The sequence below is a fragment of the Letharia columbiana genome, assembly GCF_014066305.1.
Source record: "Letharia columbiana isolate WasteWater2 chromosome Unknown Sc0000043_s0, whole genome shotgun sequence".
Classification (NCBI taxonomy): domain Eukaryota; kingdom Fungi; phylum Ascomycota; class Lecanoromycetes; order Lecanorales; family Parmeliaceae; genus Letharia; species Letharia columbiana.
The window spans coordinates 14225-38094 of record NW_023501087.1 but is presented as its reverse complement, the minus strand read 5'-3'; the positions used below and the strand labels follow the sequence as shown (position 1 = coordinate 38094).

Here is a 23870-nt window from a genome sequence, read left to right as displayed (position 1 = left end):
CGTCATTATTTTGCCGGCTCGCGGAGCAGACTTGGAATGTTGGACTCTTGCTAGCTGGGCATTGAACAATCATCCCAAAGATGGAGAGCATCATTGCACTCTTGAAGTCCCCTTCGACATCCTTACCATCATCCACCGTCTCTGGTCCCATCGTCAAAGAATCGACCGCCACACCTGAAGCAATCGAACCAGTGCACCTCGATCCTCGCAATACCATGACTCCGCGGACCTCAAACCTCGAAGCTCTACCTGCTGAGATTATCAGTCACATCCTCGCCTTCCTCCCTCCTGCTTCCCTCGCCAGCTTGTCACGCACTTGTGGTCTCCTACGCTCCCACGCCCTCAATGATCTTCTATGGATGCCATTCGTTCGGAATAACGTACCTGGCTCTGGCGCTCTCGAGTCTCCATCGCCAGCGAAGAGCTGGAGAGAGGTCTACATTGCCAATCATCCCTACTGGTTCTTGGTCCAGAACAAGATATGGTTTGCCGATGTCCCCAACAACGGGCTGTTGATACTGGCACGTTACAATAGTCAAAATGGTTGCATCGAGGCCTTTCGGCTTCTTGCAGAGCATGGGGCTCATACTTATGAGACATGGGCGCACAACCGTGAGGTTATCATTCACACCTTCAACCCTAGGGTCAGGCTGTGGCTCGATGATCCAGTGATCAAGCTTGGTTTTAACACAGGTATCCATTACAATGACAACCGGTTGCAGAAGGAAGTTGCCATGCAGACGGGAACAACGCACGGCATCTGCTCAATGATATCTCTCTGCCGGCCAATCCCCAAAGCCCTACAAACCACCGCCATGGCGCTTTGGCCACCTGCTAACATTCCCGCGAAAGACCGAGTACGCAATGAATCTGCAACCAAGTTCCGAACAGAGGAACATCGGCCTCAGACGTTGGATCTCATGAGTGACCGAACCTTCAGAATACGGAAATGGCTGGAGTTTTCCAATTTGATACAGCCTTTGAACGCAGTGCGGATGGCAGAGGAAGTCATGACTTTCAGTACGCTGCTTGAGGAGTCTTACATGCCTACTAAGGAAAAGCCGTGGCAGGGGATTTGGGTTGGAGACTATTCGGGCCACGGCTGCGAGTTCCTACTCGTGTTACAGCGTGATGTTGAATCGCCCATGGCCCTTTCTAGGACACCATCGACAGGCTCCTTGCCGCAAGGCATGGCTATGGCAATGGCTGATGCCGATATGGGGCTGCAAGACCCAGACCGTGTCCGGCGTTCAGCGGAAGCTATAGAGAGCCAGATTTTGGTTCCTTCGGACCATATTGTGGAGACTGGAGGCCCCTCTACACGGCAACCAATGGAAGATTTTGGGAATGGGTTTGACAAAGAAGCGCAAGGAACCACAACGACTCAGGATGATAGCCTTGCACACCCAGACGCTCAAGCCTCAGCTGCGGAAGGCCCTTCGGGCAGACTAGAGGCCATCAAATTGACGGGCGACATTAACGTTCCTAGAGGAGAATATACCTGGATTGCGGAGGATATCGGACCGAATGGGCTAATACGTGTAGCAAAAGAGCAAATGTTCGACGGAGCAAGAACGGTCAGAAGCTGGGGTCATATCGCTGGAAGAGGGTATCGGGATGACAGATTCATATCGTCGCAGTTGATCATGATCTCTCATGACTCTCTGGCACAATATTGGGAGGTGAGTCGAGTATATCTGTGACCACTGTGTCATTCCCTCTCGCTAATCCATTTTGCAGGATTTCGGCCACATCTCTTTCTATAAAAGAGTTAACATCGATGACTGTCTGACCGAATGAAGCCATCGAGTTCCCAAGCATCCATGCGGCAGAAGGCTGTACAATTCGAGACATGCCGAATCACTCCACCCAGCGCGCGCCGATCAATTGCTGAAACTCATGGGAATTTAACCCATCTTGCAACGTGCTTGACACATGCTAGCCACAAGTGCTACTCCAATCCTCTAAAGATGAGCCCCAGAGAGACAACATCGACCGGCTCAAGTGCACGATCGCAAGCAAGCTCATAGGACTTACCAGGGCCCAAAGCGGCAAACCGTCAGGCAGCGTACGATGCTTTGGACCATACGGAAGCAGAACGCTCCAATGGTGACCTTGGGATGGGGCAAACAAATTAGCGAACAGAGGCAGTGAATAAGTTCGCATGTATGGCGAGATATCTGTATATTTTTGCGAGTGAAACAATCCTCCGTAGCTGCATGTAGCCGCCGAACAGATGCGTTTGTGAACTGGGCAGTCTCAGCTTTCAAGAATAAGTCAAAAACAAAGGATAACACGCAGGGTGAATAGATATCGAGTGTAATTCTGGCCATCCAATCATTGAGTGTACACTTGAGATCTTGAATATTGCTGGATTCACTGGCTGATCTCAGCCTTACGCAAGCTTACTCTATGCCCGACCGTTGAGTTTCCCTGTTTCTTTACGAACGAATTCAGGTCTGGACGAGTAACAACATCATCCAACAGCTCTACCAGACCTACTTATCAATTTTAATCATTTTGAAAAGAGAGAGAGACAGAGAGGACACCTTATGAGTTGACACAATTCAACAGTGCTGCCATTGTCCCACCTCAATCAGTAAGGTAACAGCGCCCATCACCGGGGATCCTTTCCTTGGCCGCCTTGACTCGGCGGCCGAACCGAAGCTTCTTGGCTTCAACATGCCCGTCGCTCCTCTCGCCGCGAGGGCGACTAATACTTCCAAGCCAACGGGTCTGCAATCGGGCTCGACGAAACCTGTTGTTATCGTATGTTCCACAAGCAATCTGCACAACCTTGAAAATGGGGGCTGACTCGCAGCGCAGGGCATAGCAATCGCAGTCGCCCTCACTTTCATACTAATAGCAGTCTACGTCTATGTTGCAAAGCGACGGCCTCCTAACTACTCCACCAGCCCAAAGAAGGACCCGAGATGGCGCTCTTGGACGAACAAGGCTGGACGCCTACTTCCGTTCAAGAAGAAGTCGGGCGCCAGGAGCATACAGGATCAAGAGACTTCATACGTTGCAACCAATACATCAACGAGAGAATCTACCATGCATTCTCTGGCCGAGATTCCGCCAAACGATGGCGTCAATCGTAACACTTCCATTCGCAGCATCATGACGCTTCCTCCCTATCACCCAACACCTCACCCCCATGAACGCCTCATAGCTCGTGAAGGCGAACGCGGTGGCGTGGACACTGTTGTCGAATTTCCAGAAACAGCAGAAGAGGAAGAAGAGCGAAGAGAGCAGGACATGGAATCACTCTACCAGATCCGACAAACGCGGCGACAGGAAATCAATGAACGCAACGACCGTCGAAGAGAACGTCAGGAAGCGAGAGAAGCAGGCGACTGGGCACGTCTCGAACAACTCCGTCTCCAAAGTGAAGCACGCGCTCGAGCCCGTGCTGGAAGTTCTGCGAGTGCAGGCAGTAGCACAACCAGCTTGCCCATCGCAGCTGCCAGCGCCAGCTCAATGATAGCAGACCACCAGGCCCGTGCTTCTAGCAACGACCGCCGTGTCAGCTCCGTTAGCTATGCTGAGCTAGGTCTCGCACGCCATGATGGCTCGAGGTTACGAGCCGATAGTGTCGAATCAGACCATCGCCCTCTTCTCGATTCTGCAGCAAGCATGGGCGGTGACCAGCGCAACGCCTCATCTTCGCGGCGCAGCTCCCTGTTCCACCTCCCTACCCACCGCTTCCACTCCCATGCTCGAGCCGCTTCTGCGGAATCCGTCATGACGACCGATAGCGAACTCGCGGACATGACGCCCCAGAGTTCGTCGGAGGATAGAAGCGGTAGCGGCAGTGATCCGACCATGCGTACGCCGAGCGTAGGGACAAGTAGTGAACCGTCCCCACCGATGGGCGAACCACCGGAGTATGAGGACGCGCCGCCTTATACGAGTCCCGTGGCCGGGAGGGGGGAGGGTGTGCCAAGGTTGCCGAGCTTGAGGGTTGGGGAGAGGTTGCCGGCAATTCAGATTACAGGGAGTACGCCTGCTGCTACGCCGGTAATAGGAACGCCCGCAGAACACAGTGACCAAGAGCGATGATGTCGGTGGAATTTTGGTGTTTTAAGTGTATATGCGATTCAGCGAGGGAGCGATCGGTTGGGCTTGGCTTGCTTGCTCGGAGATCTATGATGATTGCAGCACAAACGGTGGCGTTTCGAAAAGGAAGGTGCAGATCCGAGCTTCTCGAGGCCTCGAGCAGAGCAGAGCAGAGCAGAGCAGAGCAGAGCAGAGCAGAGCAGAGCAGAGCAGAGCGTTTACGATACGGATTCGATGGACAGAGGAGCTGCATGGAGAATGGCCGAGGAATGAAATCTTGCAAAGTCTGCGGTATATCGTTAGAGCCCACATGAATCGATCAACGCTTCTAATAATCAACATGTTCTCCTGCACGAAGATTTGATTATGACTACACCATTGATGGCTGTGTCGAAGGTGATGAATTGACTGATACTGAGACTGCTCCTAGAAGAATGTCGGCAAACATGTGATGATGCCATTGGCAAGATTTTCGGTGAGGCACTCTTGCGTTGACGAAGCTCTGAGGATGCATATAAACTATGGCTAGAGCAAGGGGTTTACTTGTCAAGACAGAGGATTCGGTTGGACTGAATTGCTCTTCCAGATGCCAGCAGATGGCCCATTCCCATAAGTTACCCGGATATCAATATTTACCCCCTGCTAAATGCACCTTAGATGATCCCTTCCCTCCAAACCGAAGCGCATCCATCCCAGAACCCATCCAAGTCCCATACTTTCCGTAAAAACTCACCCCCCCCTTCCCCCTAACTCCCCCCATCAACCGCGTCAACTCCCCCCCCCCCCACCAACTCCCGAAACCCGCCCCGCTCCGCCACCCTCCCGTCCTTCAACACGACCACCTCCCCGCACCCCTCCATCATCGCCCGCTGATGCGTCACCACCAGCACGCCCACCCCGCACCCCGCCAACCGCCGCACCGTCTCCCGCACCTCGGCCGCCGTCTCCCCGTCCAGCCCGCTCGTCGCCTCGTCCAGCACCAGCAGCCCGGGCCGGCCGACGAGGGCGCGCGCGAGGGCGATGCGCTGCGTCTGGCCGCCCGAGAGGCCCGCGCCGCCGGCGCCGACGGGCGTGCCGTAGCCCTGCGGGAGGGAGAGGATGAAGTCGTGGACGCGGGCGGCGGTGGCGGCGGCGCGGATCGAGGGCGGGGAGGCGAGCGGGGAGGACTCCGGGAGGCCGTAGGCGATGTTGGCGGCGACGGTGGCGGCGAAGAGGGCGGGCTGCTGCGGGACGAGGGCGATGAGGGTGCGGAGGGTCGGGGTGTGCAGGTGCGAGATGGGCACGTGGTTGATGGTTAGGGTGCCGGAGTCGGGTGGGTGGAGGGCCAGGAGGAGGCTGGCGATGGTGGATTTGCCGCAGCCGGAGGCGCCGACGAGGGCGGTGCTGGTGCCGGGGTGGAGGGTGAGGTTGAGGGAGGAGAGGACCGGGTGGTCGGGCCGGGCGGGGTAGGCGAAGGTGGTGTCGGTGAAGGTGATGGGTCCGGGGTGCGAAAGGCGGATGTGGCCCGTGCCTTCGTGCGAGCTTCTGTGGGGGAGGAACGCGAGGCGGAGGAGACGGGTCGCGGTGTCCCGGCTGGAGTTCATCTGGGGGACGAAGGCTATGATGTTGTTGGCCTGGGACATGCTGAAGAGGAGCATGGTGAAGACCGTCAGGATGGTCTCGGTGGTGTGTGCGCCCGTGGAGACGAGGATGGCGCCGTAGTAGAAGATCAGGGCGGTCACGAACAGGATGCCTGACTCGGAGAGTCCGAAGAAGAAGCCGGAGTAGGCGGAGCGCTTGAGTCCTACTTTGAGGGCCGTGGAGATGGCCTCGGCGTACTTTTTGCGGAAGTGGCCTTCGAGGGTGAGGGCTCGTACGGTGCGGATGTTGCTGAATGTTTCGGTGGCGACCGTGTTGGCAGCTGTGGCTGCGTCATTGCTTCTGTTTTCCCAGTGGCCGGAGACGGTTTCGAAGGTGCGAGTGACGACGTACATGAAAGGCGCGGATGCAAGGCCCACCAGGGTGAGTCTCCAGCTTAGGACGAGGCTCCAGATGATAGCCATGGTCACCATGGTGACGGCGACGAATACATAGCCTGCAAAACGGCCCAACAGATTCCTCATCTCTTCGGCACTGCGGTCTAGGCATTCAGTGAGCCGGGAAACACTGTTTCTATCCTTTTCGAACCATGATCGGGGTTGGTCGAGAACGCGTTTGAAGGCTTCGATTCGTAGGGTGTCGATCCAGGCCTGACCGCAGTACTCGAGCAAAAAGTGCATCGAGAACGCCGCCGAAGAGTCAACGACCGCTATCGCGAGCACCATCAGCGACCATTGTCGTGCCATGTGCGAACGCTCTCTGTGGTCGGCGAGATAGAATGTCGCGAGGAGTTTCGAAAAGACCCAGGAGAATGTCGGTGTTGCTGCTGCGTGGACACCCGCACAGAGGAAACCCAGTACCAAGACCATGCGTTTCTCCCATGTCAGCGCAGGCCAAACAGTCATCAAAATCTTCTTCATTGGAGCTATGGGGCGTGGCTTTTCCGCCTTGGGCGGCTTTCGCTTGCGAGTTGGGTCCCTGGGTGAAGCCACTGAAGAGTAGAGTGCGCTTTCTTGTTGTTTTGCATAGGCTTTGATATCCAAGACATCGGATTCCCTCCTGGTCATCTCGACCGCCTTCACATCATGTACCCATAGGGGAGAGATAGGCCCCGAAATATCGCTCTGCTGTGAGATCTCGCGTTGATGATGTTGGAACTTCGAACGAGCCACAGACAATTGCCGCGTACTCGTTGGGGGTGATGCTGGTACGAATGCTTGCAATGGGCGTCGCACGTTCTCCGGTTGTGGTTTCAACATAGCTGAGACGAGGCCTTTCTTTGGTTGGATTTGGGTCACCATTGAAATCTCAGACTTCTTCCTCGTTAGAGGAGCGACGCGCGCAGGACACGAGCTCGAACGAAGTCCTTGCGATAGTTCCCGATACCGCGCTTGCGTGGCTGGGAAGTTAATGATTGATTTTTCCCGCTGCTGGAAGGGTCCGAGGTCGCTCTTTTCCAGGGTGTTCTTGAAGCCTTCTTGAATGACGACTCCGCTATCAAGTACATAGGCATAGTCTTCATCTTGGACTTGTGACATGTCGTGTGTTATAACGATCGTAGTCTTGCCCTGGCGCCATTCGCGGATTCCTTCAACAAGCAGGCTTTTGCTGATATGGTCCAGAGCACTGGTCGCTTCGTCGAGAATCAAGATGGGCGTGTCGCGCAGTCGTGCCCTTGCAATGGATACTCTTTGCCTTTGCCCTCCACTCACGGCACTGCCGCCAGTCCCTACCACAGTATCTAGCCCCTGTGGCAGATCGCTGATTGTATGTTGCAGCAACGCAGTTTCGATTGCTCTTTTGACTTCTTCCTTCCTGACTCTGCCATGATCTCTGTGACCAAAGGCAATATTTTTGAAGACTGATTCATTAAACAGCACGCTTTGCTGCTGGACAAGAGTGACATTGTTGCGTAGCCAATTGATGTCGAGATTATTTATTGGGTGTCCATCTATCAGTATCTCTCCACATTCGACGTTGTAGAAATGCATTAGAAGATTCCCCAATGTGCTTTTCCCAGAGCCGCTCCTACCAACAATGAAAGTCGTCTCGCCGGCAGGGAAGTAGAAGCTGGCGCTGCTCAGGGCGGGCTGGTCGGGTCGGGAGGGATAAGAGAAAGAAACCTAATTTTGATTAACAAGCGTTTAAGAGACGGGGCTTTCCACATACGTTTCTGACTTCAATGTCTCCGGCGCAGAAAAGGGGAACGGTCCTGCCGCTCATCCTCGCGATCTCGAGTCCCACTTCCATTTGACCCAAGATGGACTTAAGGGTAGCTCCGGCTGCTCTTCCCTTCTCAAGCACAATGACCTCCGGTTGGATCTGTTCGAAAGCTTGTGTCGCCATCAGACATGCCCAAAACGCTGTTAGAATATCGCCTGGGTTCTTCTGCCCGGTTTGGACTAGATGGCTTCCAAACCAAAAGCCTTGAACAAACATGCCCAAAGTGATGAGTCGAAGGCCACCGATCTGGAGGGCGTTGGCTTGTACTTGATAGAGATAGTATCTGGCGGCTCTCTTGACCGCTTCTCTGTACTGCCACCTTTCAAAGTCTTGTCCATTGAAACACTTGACTGTGTCGATGGCTGAAAGTGCGTTGTTGACAATCTTGGAAGCCTTGGTAAGCTCCTTCGTCTGCGCCTCAATGCTTGGTTGCATCCGCGCTGAGTTCCAAGCCAGTGCGACTGCAAGAACCGGGACAGTAGATAGAGTAACGAGGGTCAAACTCCAAGAGTAGTAGAAAGCTAGGCCCAGAGCTGCGAGTGTGGTGACTCCATCCTGCACTGCAAAGCCCAATGGTTGCGAGGTAGCCAGCTGGAGGTCTCGGACGTGTCTGTACTGGATGTTAGCTCACCTCTGTAAAATATAATGCATTTGCACTCACGTCTGAAGTCGTGATACCAAAGTATCGATGCCATCTGTGCGCATATCGTACCAACCCATGTCCTTCTCTAGCATGCTGTCGAAGAGCATTTCCCGTACATGCTTCGCCTGGAGCTCACCAAATACCAGCCAAACCGTGAAGTAGCCCGCATGCAACAAACCACTTGCAGTGCCTAGTGCAACTAGAACGATAGCGTTTGCAGATACTTTCTTCAACAGATCAGATCCGCTGATCTCACCCGCCCCAAAGTTCGTAAAAAGGTCAAAGATCTTGCCCAGGAATACTGCCAGCGCCGGTGCGATGATTCCTGCGGCGATCGAAAAGATGAGTGCCAGAAGGAGCGGTGGAGTATCCCATTTCGAAGTGAAGTTGAAGAGGGAACGCCAGCTTGCGTGCTTTGCGAAGTTGTTCTCTTCGTCGTCGGCTTCCAGATCGTCGGGACACTCGACATCGATCTGCATCGCAATGTCTTCGGAGGCTTTCGTATACCGCATTAGTATAGAAAGAAGATTTGTTACCCGCTGATGCTGTTACAGAAGGCTGATAGCTTTTCGGAGTAGGAAGATACATGATTCTGGATTCTGGATCGTACAGCTGAAGTTGCCGGGTTGTATTGCAATGATGAGGGATGATAATAGGAAAGCAAAGATAGGATAATAGCTGCGAGCATACCTGACAATGCGTTGTGCCCGGGAAATTGGTATCAACCCTTAGTATTGTTCTTTTAGCGCGGAATGTTGGTCACTCCTCAAAACAATCATAAATCAAGGATTCAGTATTTGAAAGTAATGTTGGAGATTTTCACTGAAATGATGATAAGTATGATAATCAAAGAAGAGAAAACAAGCGAATGAGTCAAGCGAATGATGAGAGGATGGGCAGTACAGCTCCGGTCAGCCTCAGCATCTCCGCTATGGCGAATCTGATGCCCAAAGGGTCCAAGTGTCACACGACGCCCACTCATTGGATAGTAGTATTTCAGCAACTTGGTCTCATGAAGAGTGTCTAAATGATGGTAACACCACTGCCGATCATACTTGAAGCGAGGGTGAGGCCTGAAACCGGACGATGTGAAAGCAGGTGAGGGGCAAAGAAGATCGGTATTATGATGAGAACATATGTACCTTTTGATTGGAACAGTTCATGATCAAGGAGACTTGATTTTGTGAAAGGATGAAGGCTGTTGAACCGACAGGAGACACGTCTCGTTGAAAGGCTCTGAGGTCGAGTAATGTGCGCTCGACATCATGAAATCTCCGAAAAATCGATGTTATCATACACTCTATAATCGATGTTTCATTCGTAACATCGTAACGGTAGACAAATTGAGAAATCATGTTTTGCTGCTGTCTTCGTTGGGGTGCGCCTGCTCGTATACCCAGTCGTTCAGACCCTTACGATTTCTGCACCAGGTCAGGTAAAATCAAGACCGGGATACCCTACAGACTTACCTCGCGATCTCGATGGCGTAGAACTGCATTCGCATAGCTGGGATTCTTTTATTAGCCGACTGCCCGTTGAATCGGAACCACGGCCAGCAAACCAAAGATTGTCTCCTTCTCGCCATACTCGAACTTTGGATTCGATCTCAGCATTGTGCCAAAGTTGTAGTCCTCCACAGTCTTTTCATATGTCATCATGAAATTCCGCCATCGCTCCTTGCCCTCCTTGCTCTTCATCTTGTCCTCGTCGATCGTTTCTTTTGGGTCAAATTCTGGAAATTCATTTTTGAAGTGTTCGTAGATCTCATCATCCATTTTTGTAAGCCGTAGCTTCGAGCCTCTCATTTTCTCAAGTATCGCCCAGTATGTAGTCATGTGTTGCACCGCTGTATGACCTCTTCGTCAGTCCAGTGGTTGTGCATTGTGGGAATCGGCGATTGAGGTCTAAGGGCGCTTTGAAAGGCGGACCTTTCACAGCAAATTGTTTCTCCATCTATTCACTTGTCAGTACGGCATGAGATCACAGCCTCAAAGAGGTGCGAGCGTACATCTTCAAAGTTTTCGGCCTGCTCGGGGTTCAGGCTTGCGCCTGTAGGACCTAACGACATATCTGCGGAGGTGGAAGGAAGTAGTTGGGGGATTCGGTGGGAGGCGAGGTGCTTTGTTTTTTGAAGAAGTCTATACTGCACAGCGTGATCATCAATTCTCTCCGTAAGAAATCCCGTTCTCTTCAATTACTTGGAGGAACTCGAGTTTAGGCGCATCAAGCGCTAAGCGCCAAGTCTACCTGCGTCAAGGCCTACTTCACAGGCTGGGACTATCTCTGGTATGTAATCTTATATTCTCCTCTCAGGCGGTTTTTATGTTTAAAAAAACCTTCACCGGAGCTGCTCATCGCTGTTTACTACAATTTGAAGCAAGGTATATAACAGATCTTTGCCGGCCAGCCAAAGCATTTGGACGCATCGACCCTTGCTTCGAAGGGGACTTATCTTCGTCTGCTGAACGCTCAAGGTCAGATCTACTCCTCGAATCACATCATAAATAACATGCTTGAATGTTTGCCACTCGAGCTGTTCCTTGAGGTTGCCAGCTATCTGACATTTATTGACAAGAAGGCTGTGTCAATTGCCTCAAGAAGGTGTCATTCTATGACTGGACAGTTTGAATGTCCGAACCAACTTACCTGGCTCATCCACTTGTGCCGTTCTCCAGTCAGATTTCACGAGCCATTGTTCGAGAATCCCAAGGTTTTCAGAGACCTGATTTTCAGTGTGCATTCTTATCTCGTCTACAAATATGGAAAAATGATCGCCCTTCAAATGGATATCGAGGAGCTAGTGTCGCCGTACTTTCCGAAGACTTATCCAGAGTCCATGCTGGTTCATTACTATATGACCGTGGCTCACGATTTTGTGAAGTCGGCTATTCAATGTTCGGACGCTGCGGGCTTGGATACCGCCCCACTGACCCCTCGATACTTTTGGGGTCGGATTGAGAGCGAGACTGCATATGTCATCGAATGGCTCGAACGACAGAAGCCAACTGAAGTAAATTGTTGCAAGGCAGTGTCCCATGCCAGCTATTCCAAAATTGATATATGCAAGCGACGCGCATGAATTCGGTTCTCGCATGATTGGCGTCGGAGTCATGCTGTGACATGATACAATCAACTCACAATGAAAAACACACACACCCCCCTACCTAAGACCTTGGAACATCTGCCAAGGCATTATACGTTCTCGAGTCAGGGCTTAGCATGGAAACAGTCCTCGCGGTATACCGGATTGAATCTTCATATCCAATCGAACCGCTGTGTCTGACGGCGGATCCACGCAGGAAGGCACGGCGACTGTGAACAGACGTCCTCTGTTGCGAATTGAATTTTCAAGACAGCCTCAGACGAGTAGTTCAGGGGACGTGAGAAATATAGCTCTATGAGCCCTGAAGAAGCGCGTTGTGTGGTGAGACGGGGCAACAGGGTCATGGAATCAATGACGGGGTGATTTTAATGGTTCACCTTACCTCAAATTTGGCACCGTGATTCCATTGGAGGGTAGGAGTCAAGCTTAAGCATTGGCACGTGATGATATGTGGTGGCCTGTCAGTCAATGGCTCTTTCTCACGGCAGAAAGGCAGATTAGTGGTAGGCTCGGATTTTGAGGACTTGTGTTTTTGAACCCTTTAGACTTTTCGCCAGACGCAGCAGAATACACAGATCTCAGCGGGAACTTACAATTCTTTAAGGCTTTTGCAAGGGCTGGTATCACCACTAGTCTGGCCGAAAATGAGTGTCCAACATAATTCATTGGCGTTGGGGTTGGGCGAATACAGATCCGGCCGATGCGGCGGGCTTTGTATATTGTACGTTGTCAATTGTCTTGAAAACCCAGCGAAATGATGAAAATAGAAGATTCCGAGACACCCTCGACGAAGAAGTGGCCCAATTAAATCAATGACAACGGCAACGGCACCGGAGCAGACCCTCTAGCCATGAAAGACGGTTGCACGAAGATGTTGTGGGGAGAAGTGGACTGCCAGGGCTCGCTTGCTCACAGCACCGCAGCTACGGTGGCAGAAACAGGCACAGGGTTCCAAAAAGGGGTATCGTGTATCAATAGCGACAGGTAGCCTTTGCGACGGGAGAAGATCTCTTCAAAACGTCGCTCGGATGCGGATGTCGAGGCGCCCTGCAGCGGAAGGATCTGCGCGTTAGTATCCGGCAATGTACGGACTGATGCGAGTATTTGAAGTACGCATTACCATTGGTCAGTAGGCATATTACATATCGGAGGCAGTAAGCAGCATAGCTGCATATTAGTGTATCGTGTTGCAGACCTAAAAGGGCTGAAGCGACGGAGATGAGGTATCAACGCAAATTATTCGATTGATCTAGAAGATCTGGGCGCATCAGCCAGCTTCGAGTGCTACTCCGCCGGCTGTCGTGGGAATCTGTCCAGCAATATTCTGCTCGATGTCCTGCTCGTCTGCTGATGATGACTCTTCTTCCGAGGAGTCCATCTCCTCATCTTCTTGCTCGTCGAAGCCTTCGAATTCTTCTTCGTCCTCATCTCCATCCTCATCCACCCCTTCCATCTCGACATCCGCACCTTCAGTGGCAGCGTCGTCTTCCCGCGCCATGCTGACTTTGCCCATCTCGCCTAACACCCCTTTCCGACCTTCGACGCCTTTTCCCCCTTCCTGCCCCTCTACCAGTGGCGGAGGCGTGAACCAGGGTATCTTCCCTCTCACAAAATCATTCAAAACCATTTTCGCAGCTCCATCAACGTCTGCCTCTCCACCCTTTAGTAACCTCCCGCCCTTCCTGGCCAGCAGCTCTAAGAATTCTGTGGCTGTCTCAAACCCTCCAATGTCATATGTACGCTGGATGTGCTGCGGTTTTGTTTTTTTGAGGAGGGCGGCGATGTACTGTTCGGGGTTCTCGACGTTCTCCACCCGTACCACTCCCCTGAGGAGGATGTCTTCGGGAGAATCGTTGTTACTTGGTGGGACAACGCCTGGACAGTCTATGAGGTAAATCCTTTTCATCAATGTGATATATTGCCAAACTTTGGTCTCTCCGGGGATCGGAGCTACCGTGCAGACTTTCTTTTTCCTAAGGGTATTAATGATCGAAGATTTACCGGTATTGGGGTAACCTATGAATCCGACGGAAATTTGTTTGCGATTGGAGTGGAGGGACGAGAATTGCCGAAGGAGTTGAATTAGACTTCCTTTGCCGAAGCTGTTGGTTATCGACGCATGGAAGGCGAGAGTTGGGTAATCTTTGGATAGTGCGCGCACCCATGAAGCCTAAGAGGACGGTTAGCTAAATACGTTGCATAACATCCTTTCTTGAATGTATGTATGAAGCATTACTAAGAAAACCTCCATTTGTCCACCATTGTGTAGCAGCGGAGGTCTTCAACTCAAACGCAACATTCCCCGATCCTGTTGACCAGCTCCCCAAGACGGCGAGCAGTCTACGCAAGACCCAAAGGTCAGACGCGGCGGAAAGGGGGTTGATATATCCAACGCGTAACAGAGTAACAGTCCATGGTGATAATGCACAAAGTGCAGGAAAGCCTCTTGACTTGACGATTGGAAAGGTGGTGCGCCGCAAGGGGAAGAGTGATAATTCTTTGGCAACGACAGAGGGAATGCAACTACTTACGGCAACACCTGTTGGGACCAGATCGCATTTATTTAGAACGAAAATCAAGTGCTTATGAGGTGCTTCTTCGCGAATATACTTCTCCACACTCCGACACCTCGTGCCCGAAGGATCCCGTGCATCTAGGACATGGATAACAACGTCCGAAGAGTCAATGACCTTGTATAGCTCGTTCCATATTCTTTTACTTTGACCCTTCGAGAATATGGGCTCCTTCGCTGTGGAAAGGACTGCGTCTTCTGGTGCGGCCTCACCAGCCTGCTCTTCCGAGCCAGATGTCCCACTCAGCAGCTTGGCTTGCTCCAGGCGTTCCAGGTACGTCACATGCATTTTTGTCGACTCTCCCGCAAGATCTTCCAAGGACCCGACTCCTAGCTTGACCCTTTTCCGCTGTGCCTTTGGCCCAAAAGTATCACCGAAAGGCGCTGACTCCACCTCGATCTTGGCTTGGTGCTGCTTCAGCCCGTTCTTGCCCTTGCCATCTCTTATCAAACTCATTGGTAGCTTATTGGATTTGAGGAGAATCTGATATGGATCCGAAGCCCTTTCTTGCATTGCATCCCGAAAATTGTTGAGGGCGTCCTGAGAAATGACCCGTGTGGCGTTAAACCTATGTTTTCGGAGTCAGCGCCGCTTCTTTGAGATGAGGTTTGAGTCGACGAAATAAGTTCAAAGAGCAAAATGATCTTGGAGCATGTGTTACAATCTAGATCATGGTGAAGATTAAGAAGTCTTCAATCCAAACAGGGGACCCACCATTTTCGATTGGGCTCGACACGGGCTTTCGGTTTGTCTCGACTTTGAAAGCTGGCTGCTTTTGTGACCTTTCCGTTGGCATTCCGCTGCGCTTTCCCATCTTTGAACATGTTCAACGTCTTGGCCTGCTTGCCCGTCCGGTAGAAATTCTCTCCTTTGACCTTTACATTTGCCATTCCGTCTCCCACTTTGCCCTGCTTCTCCTTCCTCATCTTCTCTTTTTTGCCGGTACCCATCTTGATCGTCTAGGGGCAGCTTACTGCTGTTGCTTCTTGCCGTTGGCGGTACCCAGCCTAATCCCTAGTGCCATTCAAAGCTGCTGTTGTGTAATATTGATCATAATGAGTTCGAAGTGCGGACTTTTCCTTTTATGCGCTAGGCAAAACATTTCCCCGTCCGCGCCCTGATCTTGATTTGGACAAATCGAAAAGTTAACAGCATCAAATAAACGCTCCATCATTGTAAGCCATCATGCCTCCTCGAGCTGTGGGTACACAACGCTGCCTCAGACCACGGCAATGTATCCACCACACCAAATCACCCGGCTTTAGCACATCCTCCCCCTCCCGTGCTCAAATACCCCCGGAGTCGCCCAAGTTCATTGAAGTCCCACGCCTCGTCCAACCAAAACAACCCTTCCCCGTACGCATGAAAGGCGTCCTTCCTCCTCCCAGAGATATTTTCCATCGGCGAAAAGAGGGGAAGATACCCAGAGCCTCTCCGGAATACTTCGCCGCTGTCACCCCCGAACCCCTTGAAGATAAAACCACCAGATCAGACGACGAATTCGTGAGCTGGAAAGCCCGTCAATCGGAGCTACGGCGGCGAAATCTTCGGGAAGGGTTGGCAGAGCTGCATCAGAGGAGACAGGAATCTGATCGAAGGAGGAGTATAATAAGTGCCGCAAATACCAGGATTAGAGAAAAGCGTCTTTACGCCCCTGAACGCAAAGATGTTCGGCTCACCAACCCCTCAGTCCTCTCAACTCAACAGCCAACAAAACACCGCGCGCTTCCTGATCCCACGCGCCCCGGTCGTCTCGCGGTCATGAGCCAGAATGTCGCCGATATGGCAGCCATGCGGGAAGAGGCCCGGAGAAACGCCTTACACACTCTTTACGTCAATGCTGGTGATTTCATTACAACAGGCAAGCAGCTGGACGAGGTGGTTGACAGGGCGTTCGATGATAATAGCCAATTCAGGACCGATAGTAGTGAGGGACTAAATATTTGGAATCTGGGATTCCCGGAGACGGTGCAGGAGTTGTTAGGGAAGGCTAACAAGACTGGGAGGCAGACAGCGTTGGATAGCGCGGAGGGGAATGAGATTACTACCAGGGAGAGGATGAAGAAGATTGGTGAGGAACTGACGGGAGGGAAGATGTTGGAGGAGAGATGAAGTGTGTTCTCGTGGTTGTGGGGAGAGGAACGCAATAAGATTGATTGCGTAGACTGATCGTTCTTTTGTACATAGGCCTCCACATCAAAGGATTCATACATGATGCTTTCGTCAAGTCCACGCTGCTGCACACTCTTTCTTTCGATACCTAGGCTTTCCAATTGGGCATCCGTTGGTAGGCGTCATCCTTTTTGCCCACTACAGTCCCTAGAGATATAGAACTGGCGTCCTCGGCCATACAAAGCCCATTGAGCTCTTCATAAGCGCCAGATGGCGCAAGACGAGCCCGTTCTTCTCGAACGGGACAGGGTTATGGAAACATGCTTCCCTGATATGGAATTGGGTGTTATCGAGCAGCTCAGGATCTTCTGGATAAAGCCTCATTGATGTTGTTGCCCGTGGTGAAGAGTGTAGAAGGAAGAACGGTGAATGATACTGAGAGACTGGCTGGAGATTGCGAGGAGGTTGCATCGAATCAGACCACGTGGCGAGCAGATGTTTTGGGCAACATAATCGCAAGCGAAAGCGCCTTCAGTGACAGCAGCGGCTAGACCCAAAGTTGTTTAGCTCCAATGTGTATTGGTGATCTAGAACTCTCTGGTGGGCAAGATCGAATATTAAAAAGAAACTTTCGCATAACGCTTATGCTATATTATTGAGCTATAGAAAGTAGATATATATATTTAAAGTACTTAGTAAGATTAATACCTCTTTAATTAGCTTTAAGGAACGTCTATACTCTTATAACTATATCGAATAAGATTAGCTAGCTTTAATAAAACTATAATAGCTACGATTTTAAGGAGTACGCATTTATATTAAAGTTATCGATAAATATTATATTAAAAATAATAAATAAAGGCTAGAAATTATTAATAAACGAAGTAGTTATTATTCTTAAGGCGGTAATATTTATAAAAAGAATAAATAATAAATTTAAAATCTAGATAGTCTTAGACGAAGTATATAAACTAGTTATTAATTTAAGTAATCGAGATAGTAATATAAAGAAAAAGATTATATATATTAAGTATTAGATAGCTAGTTTAAGAAGTAATATATCGATAGCTAGCTACGCTAGCGTACTAAGCTAATTCTCGATATTCTTCTCTACTATTAAAGAAATTTCTATTATATTATTAGTAATATTAAAATAAGATTAAGTATTATATAATAAGTTAAATGAGATTATTATAAAGTTATAAGATGAGATAATAAGTAAAGTATTAAAGAGAAAGATATCGAGTGAGATAATTACGATAATTAATAAATATATAAAGAATATAAATATTATAAGAAAATCTATTAGAACGACTAGAAGGCTAGCGAGTAGCGATATATATATTATAATTATAAATAAGAAGAAGGCGAATAAATTAAGAAAAAGTAAGGATTAGACTTTAAAGATAAATAATAGCGCGAGAGTAATTATTAAAATATATAGTCTTTTACTCTATAAAGTAAGGATTAATATATTCGATATTAAAGATATAACTATAATAATTAAAAGAATTTAGAATAAGAACGTTAATACGCTAAGCCTCGATATAATATAGCTAGACTAGTTCGGCGCGAATAAAGAGAGTTATAATAAGAGTTTATTAATTATCGAATTAATATCTCTAGAGAAAGAAAATAAAGTACTAGAAGAAGATCTAGTTATTGGTTTAGAAATTATATAGCTATTACGTCTATAATAAGTAGTATAGATTGAAGTAATACTTCGTATATTAGAAATACGATTATCTATCGATTATATATTCTAAAAAGAATTACTTAGTATATAGAAAATACTTAGAGAAGTATTATTATAAAGATTATATAGGCCGATACTCGTAAATACCCAGTTTACGAGGGATTATATAAGGCTTAAAATAAGATATATATAGTAAAGAAGAGGGAGATAGCGAGAATAAGAATAGCGAGATAATAAACTTCTTTACGATTTATAATAACGAAGAAGATATCGACTAGCTATTAAATAAGCGATTAATTAAGTAATTACTTTTAGAATACGTTTAATCGTAGGCGAAATAAGGAATTTTTTTTAAGGTTAATATTTACGCGCGATAGGCTAGTAGATAGAGATAGAATAATTAATAGAAAAGGAATTAGAGGATTAAATCTCGAAAGAACTATTATATTAAATCTCTAGTCGAGTAAAAGAAGATATACTTCTATATTATTAATAAGGGTCTTATCTAGAAATAAATCGCTCTTTAAAGTAGTAGACGAAGTTAAACGATATAAGAATAATATAGCGATAAGGGAAATTAATAACTTCGAGGACGCTAGATAGTCTCTAAGTTAAAAGAGTAGTAATAAGAGAATTACGATTCTCGTTAATAAGAATAAAAAGAGATATATTCGATGACGATCTATTAACGATTAAGAAAAGAAGAATACTTAGAAAGAAGATATAGACTCTATAGACTAGACGAAGCGAGTAAGTAATATTAATAATAATATCGAGAAATAATAGTATATCTTAGTTAGTTATTAATACTATAATATAATATAAGAAAATCTAAAATAGTTATAGTAGAACTCTTCGATAATAAAAAGATCTATAATATTAATATAGTAGTAATTTAGAAGCTTTAAAGAAATATTAATTAATATATATAATAGAATAAGGTAGAGCTAAACTAGAAAACCTTGAATTTATATATATAGTTAATTATAAATTCGAGATTATTACGTCTTTTAACTAGACTATCTAAGTTAGCCCGCTAGCCCTCTCGAGCTCTCTTATTAAAAATTTATATATAGAAGTTTTACACTCTAAAATAACTAGTCTCTACGAATGCTATTTCTTTATAATTTCGTAAATTATAGAGCTCAGTGTGCGCTTTCTAACGTTGTAAAAATAATAAAGTTTAGCCTACTATTAATAAGTTAAATAAATATTTAAATATAATAGTTATAATAGCTATACCAGACGCGTTCGAGATCGGATAATAATCCTTCCACCTATTTATATAATTATTCTTCTTTCTTTCATCATTCTATTAATTCTATTAATTTACTAATATGAATATAATTATCCTCGATACCCCTCGCGGAAACGTTACTAAACGCTTTAGGCATATATATTTCTTTTACTCGTTCTTAGAGTCTCTATTACTAGTCGAAAAGATATAATATAATATAGAATATTAATCTATTATATTATACTCTAATATAGTATAGATTATTAAGATTTATATAATTTCATATCTAATATAGTATAGAATCTTAGCGAGATATTCTACGATATAATATATTTATAATATTATATTATAATATAAGATATATATAAAATAATTCGACTAAGATTTCTATATTTTAAAAGTATAAGTAGTTATTCTAATTATTATTCTAGTTAATTATAGCTATTACTACTATAGCTATTACTACTATAGCTATTATTATTATAATTACTATTATTATAGCTATTACTATTATAGCTATTACTATTATATTTATTATTATTATATCTATTACTATTATAACTCTATTATAGCTATTACTATTATAGCTATTACTATTTATTATTAAAATAGTTTACTATTATATAGTAGCTATAATAGTAATAGCTATAATAATAAGTAATAGTTATAATAGTAATAGCTATAATAGTAATAGCTATAATAGTAGTAGCTATAATAGTAGTAGCTATAATTAACTAGAATAATAACTAGAATAGCTACTTATACTTCTAAATATAGAAATCTTAGTCGAGATATCTTATATATATTTTATATTATAATATAATCTCATAGATATACTATATCGTAAAATATCTCGCTAAGATTTCGAATTCATATTAGAAAAATGAAATGATATTCGACTCTACTTATATTATATTCGAGTACGATATAGTATTACTTAATATGAAATATTCTATAGAATATATTATATCTTTTCGACTAGTAGCCTCTACTAACGCCTCTAGATTATCTCTCGACGAATTCGCTATTACTAGTAATCGAGGCCGTAAGCGAGTTTAATAGCTATTTACTACTACTTATAAATACGTTAAAAGATCTTTAAAAAGAGCTCGAACGAATATATCCTCTTCTATATACTCCTTCTAAGTCAGCGATAATATCTTTTAACTTAGCGATACTATCTTTTAAGACGCGTCTACCTACTTATAAACGCGTTAAAAGACTCTTAAAAAGAGTCTAAACGAATTTATAGCTATCGTTCTCTTTTATATACTTCTCTTAAGCTAGCGATACTCGACTAGCTACTTAGTTAATACTATTTACTCTATTAATTTAATAATTTACTTAGTTAGATTATTAGTTAGTTACTTAATTATCTACTTAATTAGCTATTTAACTAGCTATTTAATCTAATACTCTATAAGAGAAGAAGTAAGAGAAGAAACTATAATAGGTAAATATAAAGAATATTACGAAGAAACTAAGCGGTAATAAGACTACTATCGTTAAGAATATAGCTTAGCTCTTTAAGATCTTACGTTATATTAGTTATTTACTTAATTAGCTACTTAGCTAGTTACTTAATCTAATACTCTATAAGAGAAGAAGTAAGAGAAGAAACTATAATAAATAAATGCGGAGAATACTACGGAGAATACTATAGAGAATACTGCGGAGAAATCAAGCGGTAATAAGGCCTTCAGTACTAAGAACACGGCTTAGCTCTTCAAGATCCCACGTTATATGCTCTCTACGATTCCACATCAAATTATTACTTAGTAAGTGGAGAATACCACTGTAATTTAGTCTATTATCCTTACTATATTAAGGAGTAAGAGGAGGAATTACAATAGGCAAATGCGGAGAACACTGCGGAGAACACTATGGAGAATACTGCGGAGAAATCAAGCGGTAATAAGGCCCCTAGCACCAAGAACACGGCTCAGCTCTCCAAGATCCCACATTATATACTCTCCACGGGTTCCATATCAAATTATCACTTAGCAAGCGGAGAACACCACTGCAACTTAGCCTGTCATCCCCACTACATTAAGGAGTAAGAGAAGGAACTACAACAGGCAAATGCGGAAAATACTGCGGAGAACACTATGGAGAACACTGCGGAGAAACCAAGCGGCAACAAGGCCCCCAGCACCAAGAACACGGCTCAGCTCTCCAAGATCCCACGTCATATGCTCTCCAATGCATATTTGAACGAATTGAGACCATCCGATGTCTACAGCTATTTCATTATTCGAAAATTTCACTGCGGCAGAAGATATTGTGAGATTCACACCACTAATTAGCACGTTGTCTCCATTTCTTTCCGGTATTTCGATACTTCTTGCCATAAGAATATGGCCTTTCTCTATTTTTTGGGTAATTATTACGGATCAATCCTTTATACTTAATACACCTTTCTAATTAAACCTTAGCGCGCCTCTCTCCGCACATATATGCCTATATATTATATAGATTAAATTAATTTTATAGTAGTAGAAGTAGGTTAAAAACGCACAGCAAGCGATTAGAGTTCGATTTGACTTAGGGCTAGGGCTAAAATTTCATTTAACTTAGAAAAATCCAACTCTATTTAACTTAGAAAAATGAAAAATTCAACTTCATGAATTTAATTTATAGGCCTTTACTTATATAAATATATTATATTATTCTCTAAAGGATAGATTTAACTTAATCTATCTCTACTATAATAATATACGAGTATATTTCTATATTAATAAGAGAATATTATTAAAGTAATAATACTTATTATATTACTTATCGAACCTCTATACTCTTAATATTAAGTTTAAAAATAATAGAAATATATATATATATAATATCTATAATCTCGACGACTAATAAATAGACGAACTTAATAAATTATATAAGACGCTTATAAAGTCTAAGAATAACGAATAGATTATATTAAGCGACTTTAATCTTTATTATACGATATAAAGGGAATTAAATACTTATATTAATAAGAGAGTAGAAGAACTAATACTTATAGCGAAAGAATTCGCTATAAAATAAGTATTATTAGTAGAAATAATAATATATAAAAAAAACTATTAAATAATAATAGATCTATTATTCGCTACTTTAATACTAATAGTAAATATTATTAATTATAATATTAAAAATAATTTTAAAAGCGAATTTAACTATCTTCTAATTTTTATAAAGTTTAAGCTAATCGTAATAGAGTTAGTATTAATAATACGCCGAAACTTTAATAAACTAGATATCGAGGTTTTAAGAGAGATATTCGCTAGAGCTATAGTATCGAAAGAGTATCTAGTTAATTCCTCGAGAAATAATAAAAATCTTATTAACGATAGTATCGATTATTAAATAGTAATTATTATTAACTCTATTTAAGCGGCTATAAAGAAGTTTACTTCGATTATTAGATTATCGCTATAATTTAGATTGAAATTTATATTAGAATATAAGAAAGTATAAAAGCGTTATAAATTACTAAAAAGAAGCTAGAGAATAATATTTTTAAAGAAAGTATAGAATAAGTATAAAGTTATTAAGAACTTTAAAAATAATCTAATTAAGAGAACTATTAGAAAGGCGTTTAGAGAGTTTATAGTAAAAGCGTATAAGTTATTATAAATAATATAGAAAAAGACTAAGTAAATTAGAAAATAACTTATAATATAGATGTATCTCTCTTTACTATTTAATAAAGATAAATAAGAATATACTAGTCGGAAAGGTATGATATGGTATAGAATATTAATCTATTATATTATACTCTAGTATAGTATAAGTTATTAAGATTTATATAATTTCATATCTAATATAATATGAAATCTTAACGAGATATTCTACGGTATAATATATCTGTAATATTATATTATAATATGAAATATATATAAGATATCTTAACTGGGATTTCTATATTTAGAAGTATAAGTAGCTATTCTAGTTATTATTCTAGTTAATTATAGCTACTACTATTATAACTATTATTACTATAACTATTACTATTATAGTTACTACTATTATAGCTACTACTATTATAACTACTACTATTATATCTATCTATTATAACTATTACTATTATAACTCTATTATAGCTACTACTATTATAGCTACTACTATTTATTATTAAAATAGTCTATTATTATATAGTAGCTATAGTAGTAATAGCTACGATAGTAATAGCTATAATAGTAAGTAATAGTTATAATAGTAAGTAGTAGCTATAATAGTAATAGTTATAATAGTAATAGCTATAATTAACTAGAATAATAACTAGAATAGCTACTTATACTTCTAAATATAGAAATCTCAACTAGAATATCTCATATATATTTCATATCATGATATGATTCTATAGATATATTATACCGTAGAATATCCCGTTAAGATCTCGAATCTATATTAGAAAAATAGTATAATATTCGACCCTACTTATACTATACTCGAGTATAGTATAATATTACTTAATATGAAATATTTTATAAGATATACTATATCTACTGGCCGGAAAGGTATGGTATATCCCATGGGATATTCCATACCAAGTGATACCACACCATACCCGGGTATGGTATGGGTAGGGTCGGATACCATACCATTTTTCTGGTATGGGTTCGGGATCTTGGCGGTATATCCCACGGTAT

The 23870-nt window shown here is 44.2% G+C and overlaps 6 protein-coding genes across 6 annotated transcripts; 3 read left to right on the top strand and 3 right to left on the bottom strand.

Moving 5' to 3' along the window:
- Window positions 1-80: 80 nt before the first annotated feature.
- Window positions 81-1800, top strand: HO173_009746 (uncharacterized protein; the record flags this gene model as incomplete). Its single annotated transcript, XM_037311634.1, has 2 exons — window positions 81-1682; window positions 1741-1800. The coding sequence occupies 2 exons, from the start codon at window positions 81-83 to the stop codon at window positions 1798-1800; spliced, it is 1662 nt and encodes a 553-aa protein (XP_037161340.1).
- Window positions 1801-2682: 882 nt separating this feature from the next.
- On the top strand, window positions 2683-4065 carry HO173_009745 (uncharacterized protein; the record flags this gene model as incomplete). The annotated part of the gene is made up of 2 exons (XM_037311633.1): window positions 2683-2769; window positions 2827-4065. 2 exons carry the CDS (start codon window positions 2683-2685, stop codon window positions 4063-4065), a joined length of 1326 nt encoding a protein of 441 aa, XP_037161339.1.
- Window positions 4066-4808: 743 nt separating this feature from the next.
- HO173_009744 (uncharacterized protein) lies at window positions 4809-8985 on the bottom strand (the record flags this gene model as incomplete). Its single annotated transcript, XM_037311632.1, has 3 exons — window positions 4809-7763; window positions 7810-8473; window positions 8525-8985. 3 exons carry the CDS (start codon window positions 8983-8985, stop codon window positions 4809-4811), a joined length of 4080 nt encoding a protein of 1359 aa, XP_037161338.1.
- Window positions 8986-9857: 872 nt separating this feature from the next.
- On the bottom strand, window positions 9858-10574 carry HO173_009743 (uncharacterized protein; the record flags this gene model as incomplete). Its single annotated transcript, XM_037311631.1, has 5 exons — window positions 9858-9927; window positions 9976-10012; window positions 10068-10352; window positions 10435-10459; window positions 10515-10574. 5 exons carry the CDS (start codon window positions 10572-10574, stop codon window positions 9858-9860), a joined length of 477 nt encoding a protein of 158 aa, XP_037161337.1.
- Window positions 10575-12876: 2302 nt separating this feature from the next.
- HO173_009742 (uncharacterized protein) lies at window positions 12877-15132 on the bottom strand (the record flags this gene model as incomplete). Its single annotated transcript, XM_037311630.1, has 3 exons — window positions 12877-13779; window positions 14141-14750; window positions 14897-15132. 3 exons carry the CDS (start codon window positions 15130-15132, stop codon window positions 12877-12879), a joined length of 1749 nt encoding a protein of 582 aa, XP_037161336.1.
- Window positions 15133-15367: 235 nt separating this feature from the next.
- HO173_009741 (uncharacterized protein) lies at window positions 15368-16294 on the top strand (the record flags this gene model as incomplete). The annotated part of the gene is made up of 1 exon (XM_037311629.1): window positions 15368-16294. The coding sequence occupies one exon, from the start codon at window positions 15368-15370 to the stop codon at window positions 16292-16294; it is 927 nt and encodes a 308-aa protein (XP_037161335.1).
- Between the last annotated feature and the right edge of the window lie 7576 nt (window positions 16295-23870).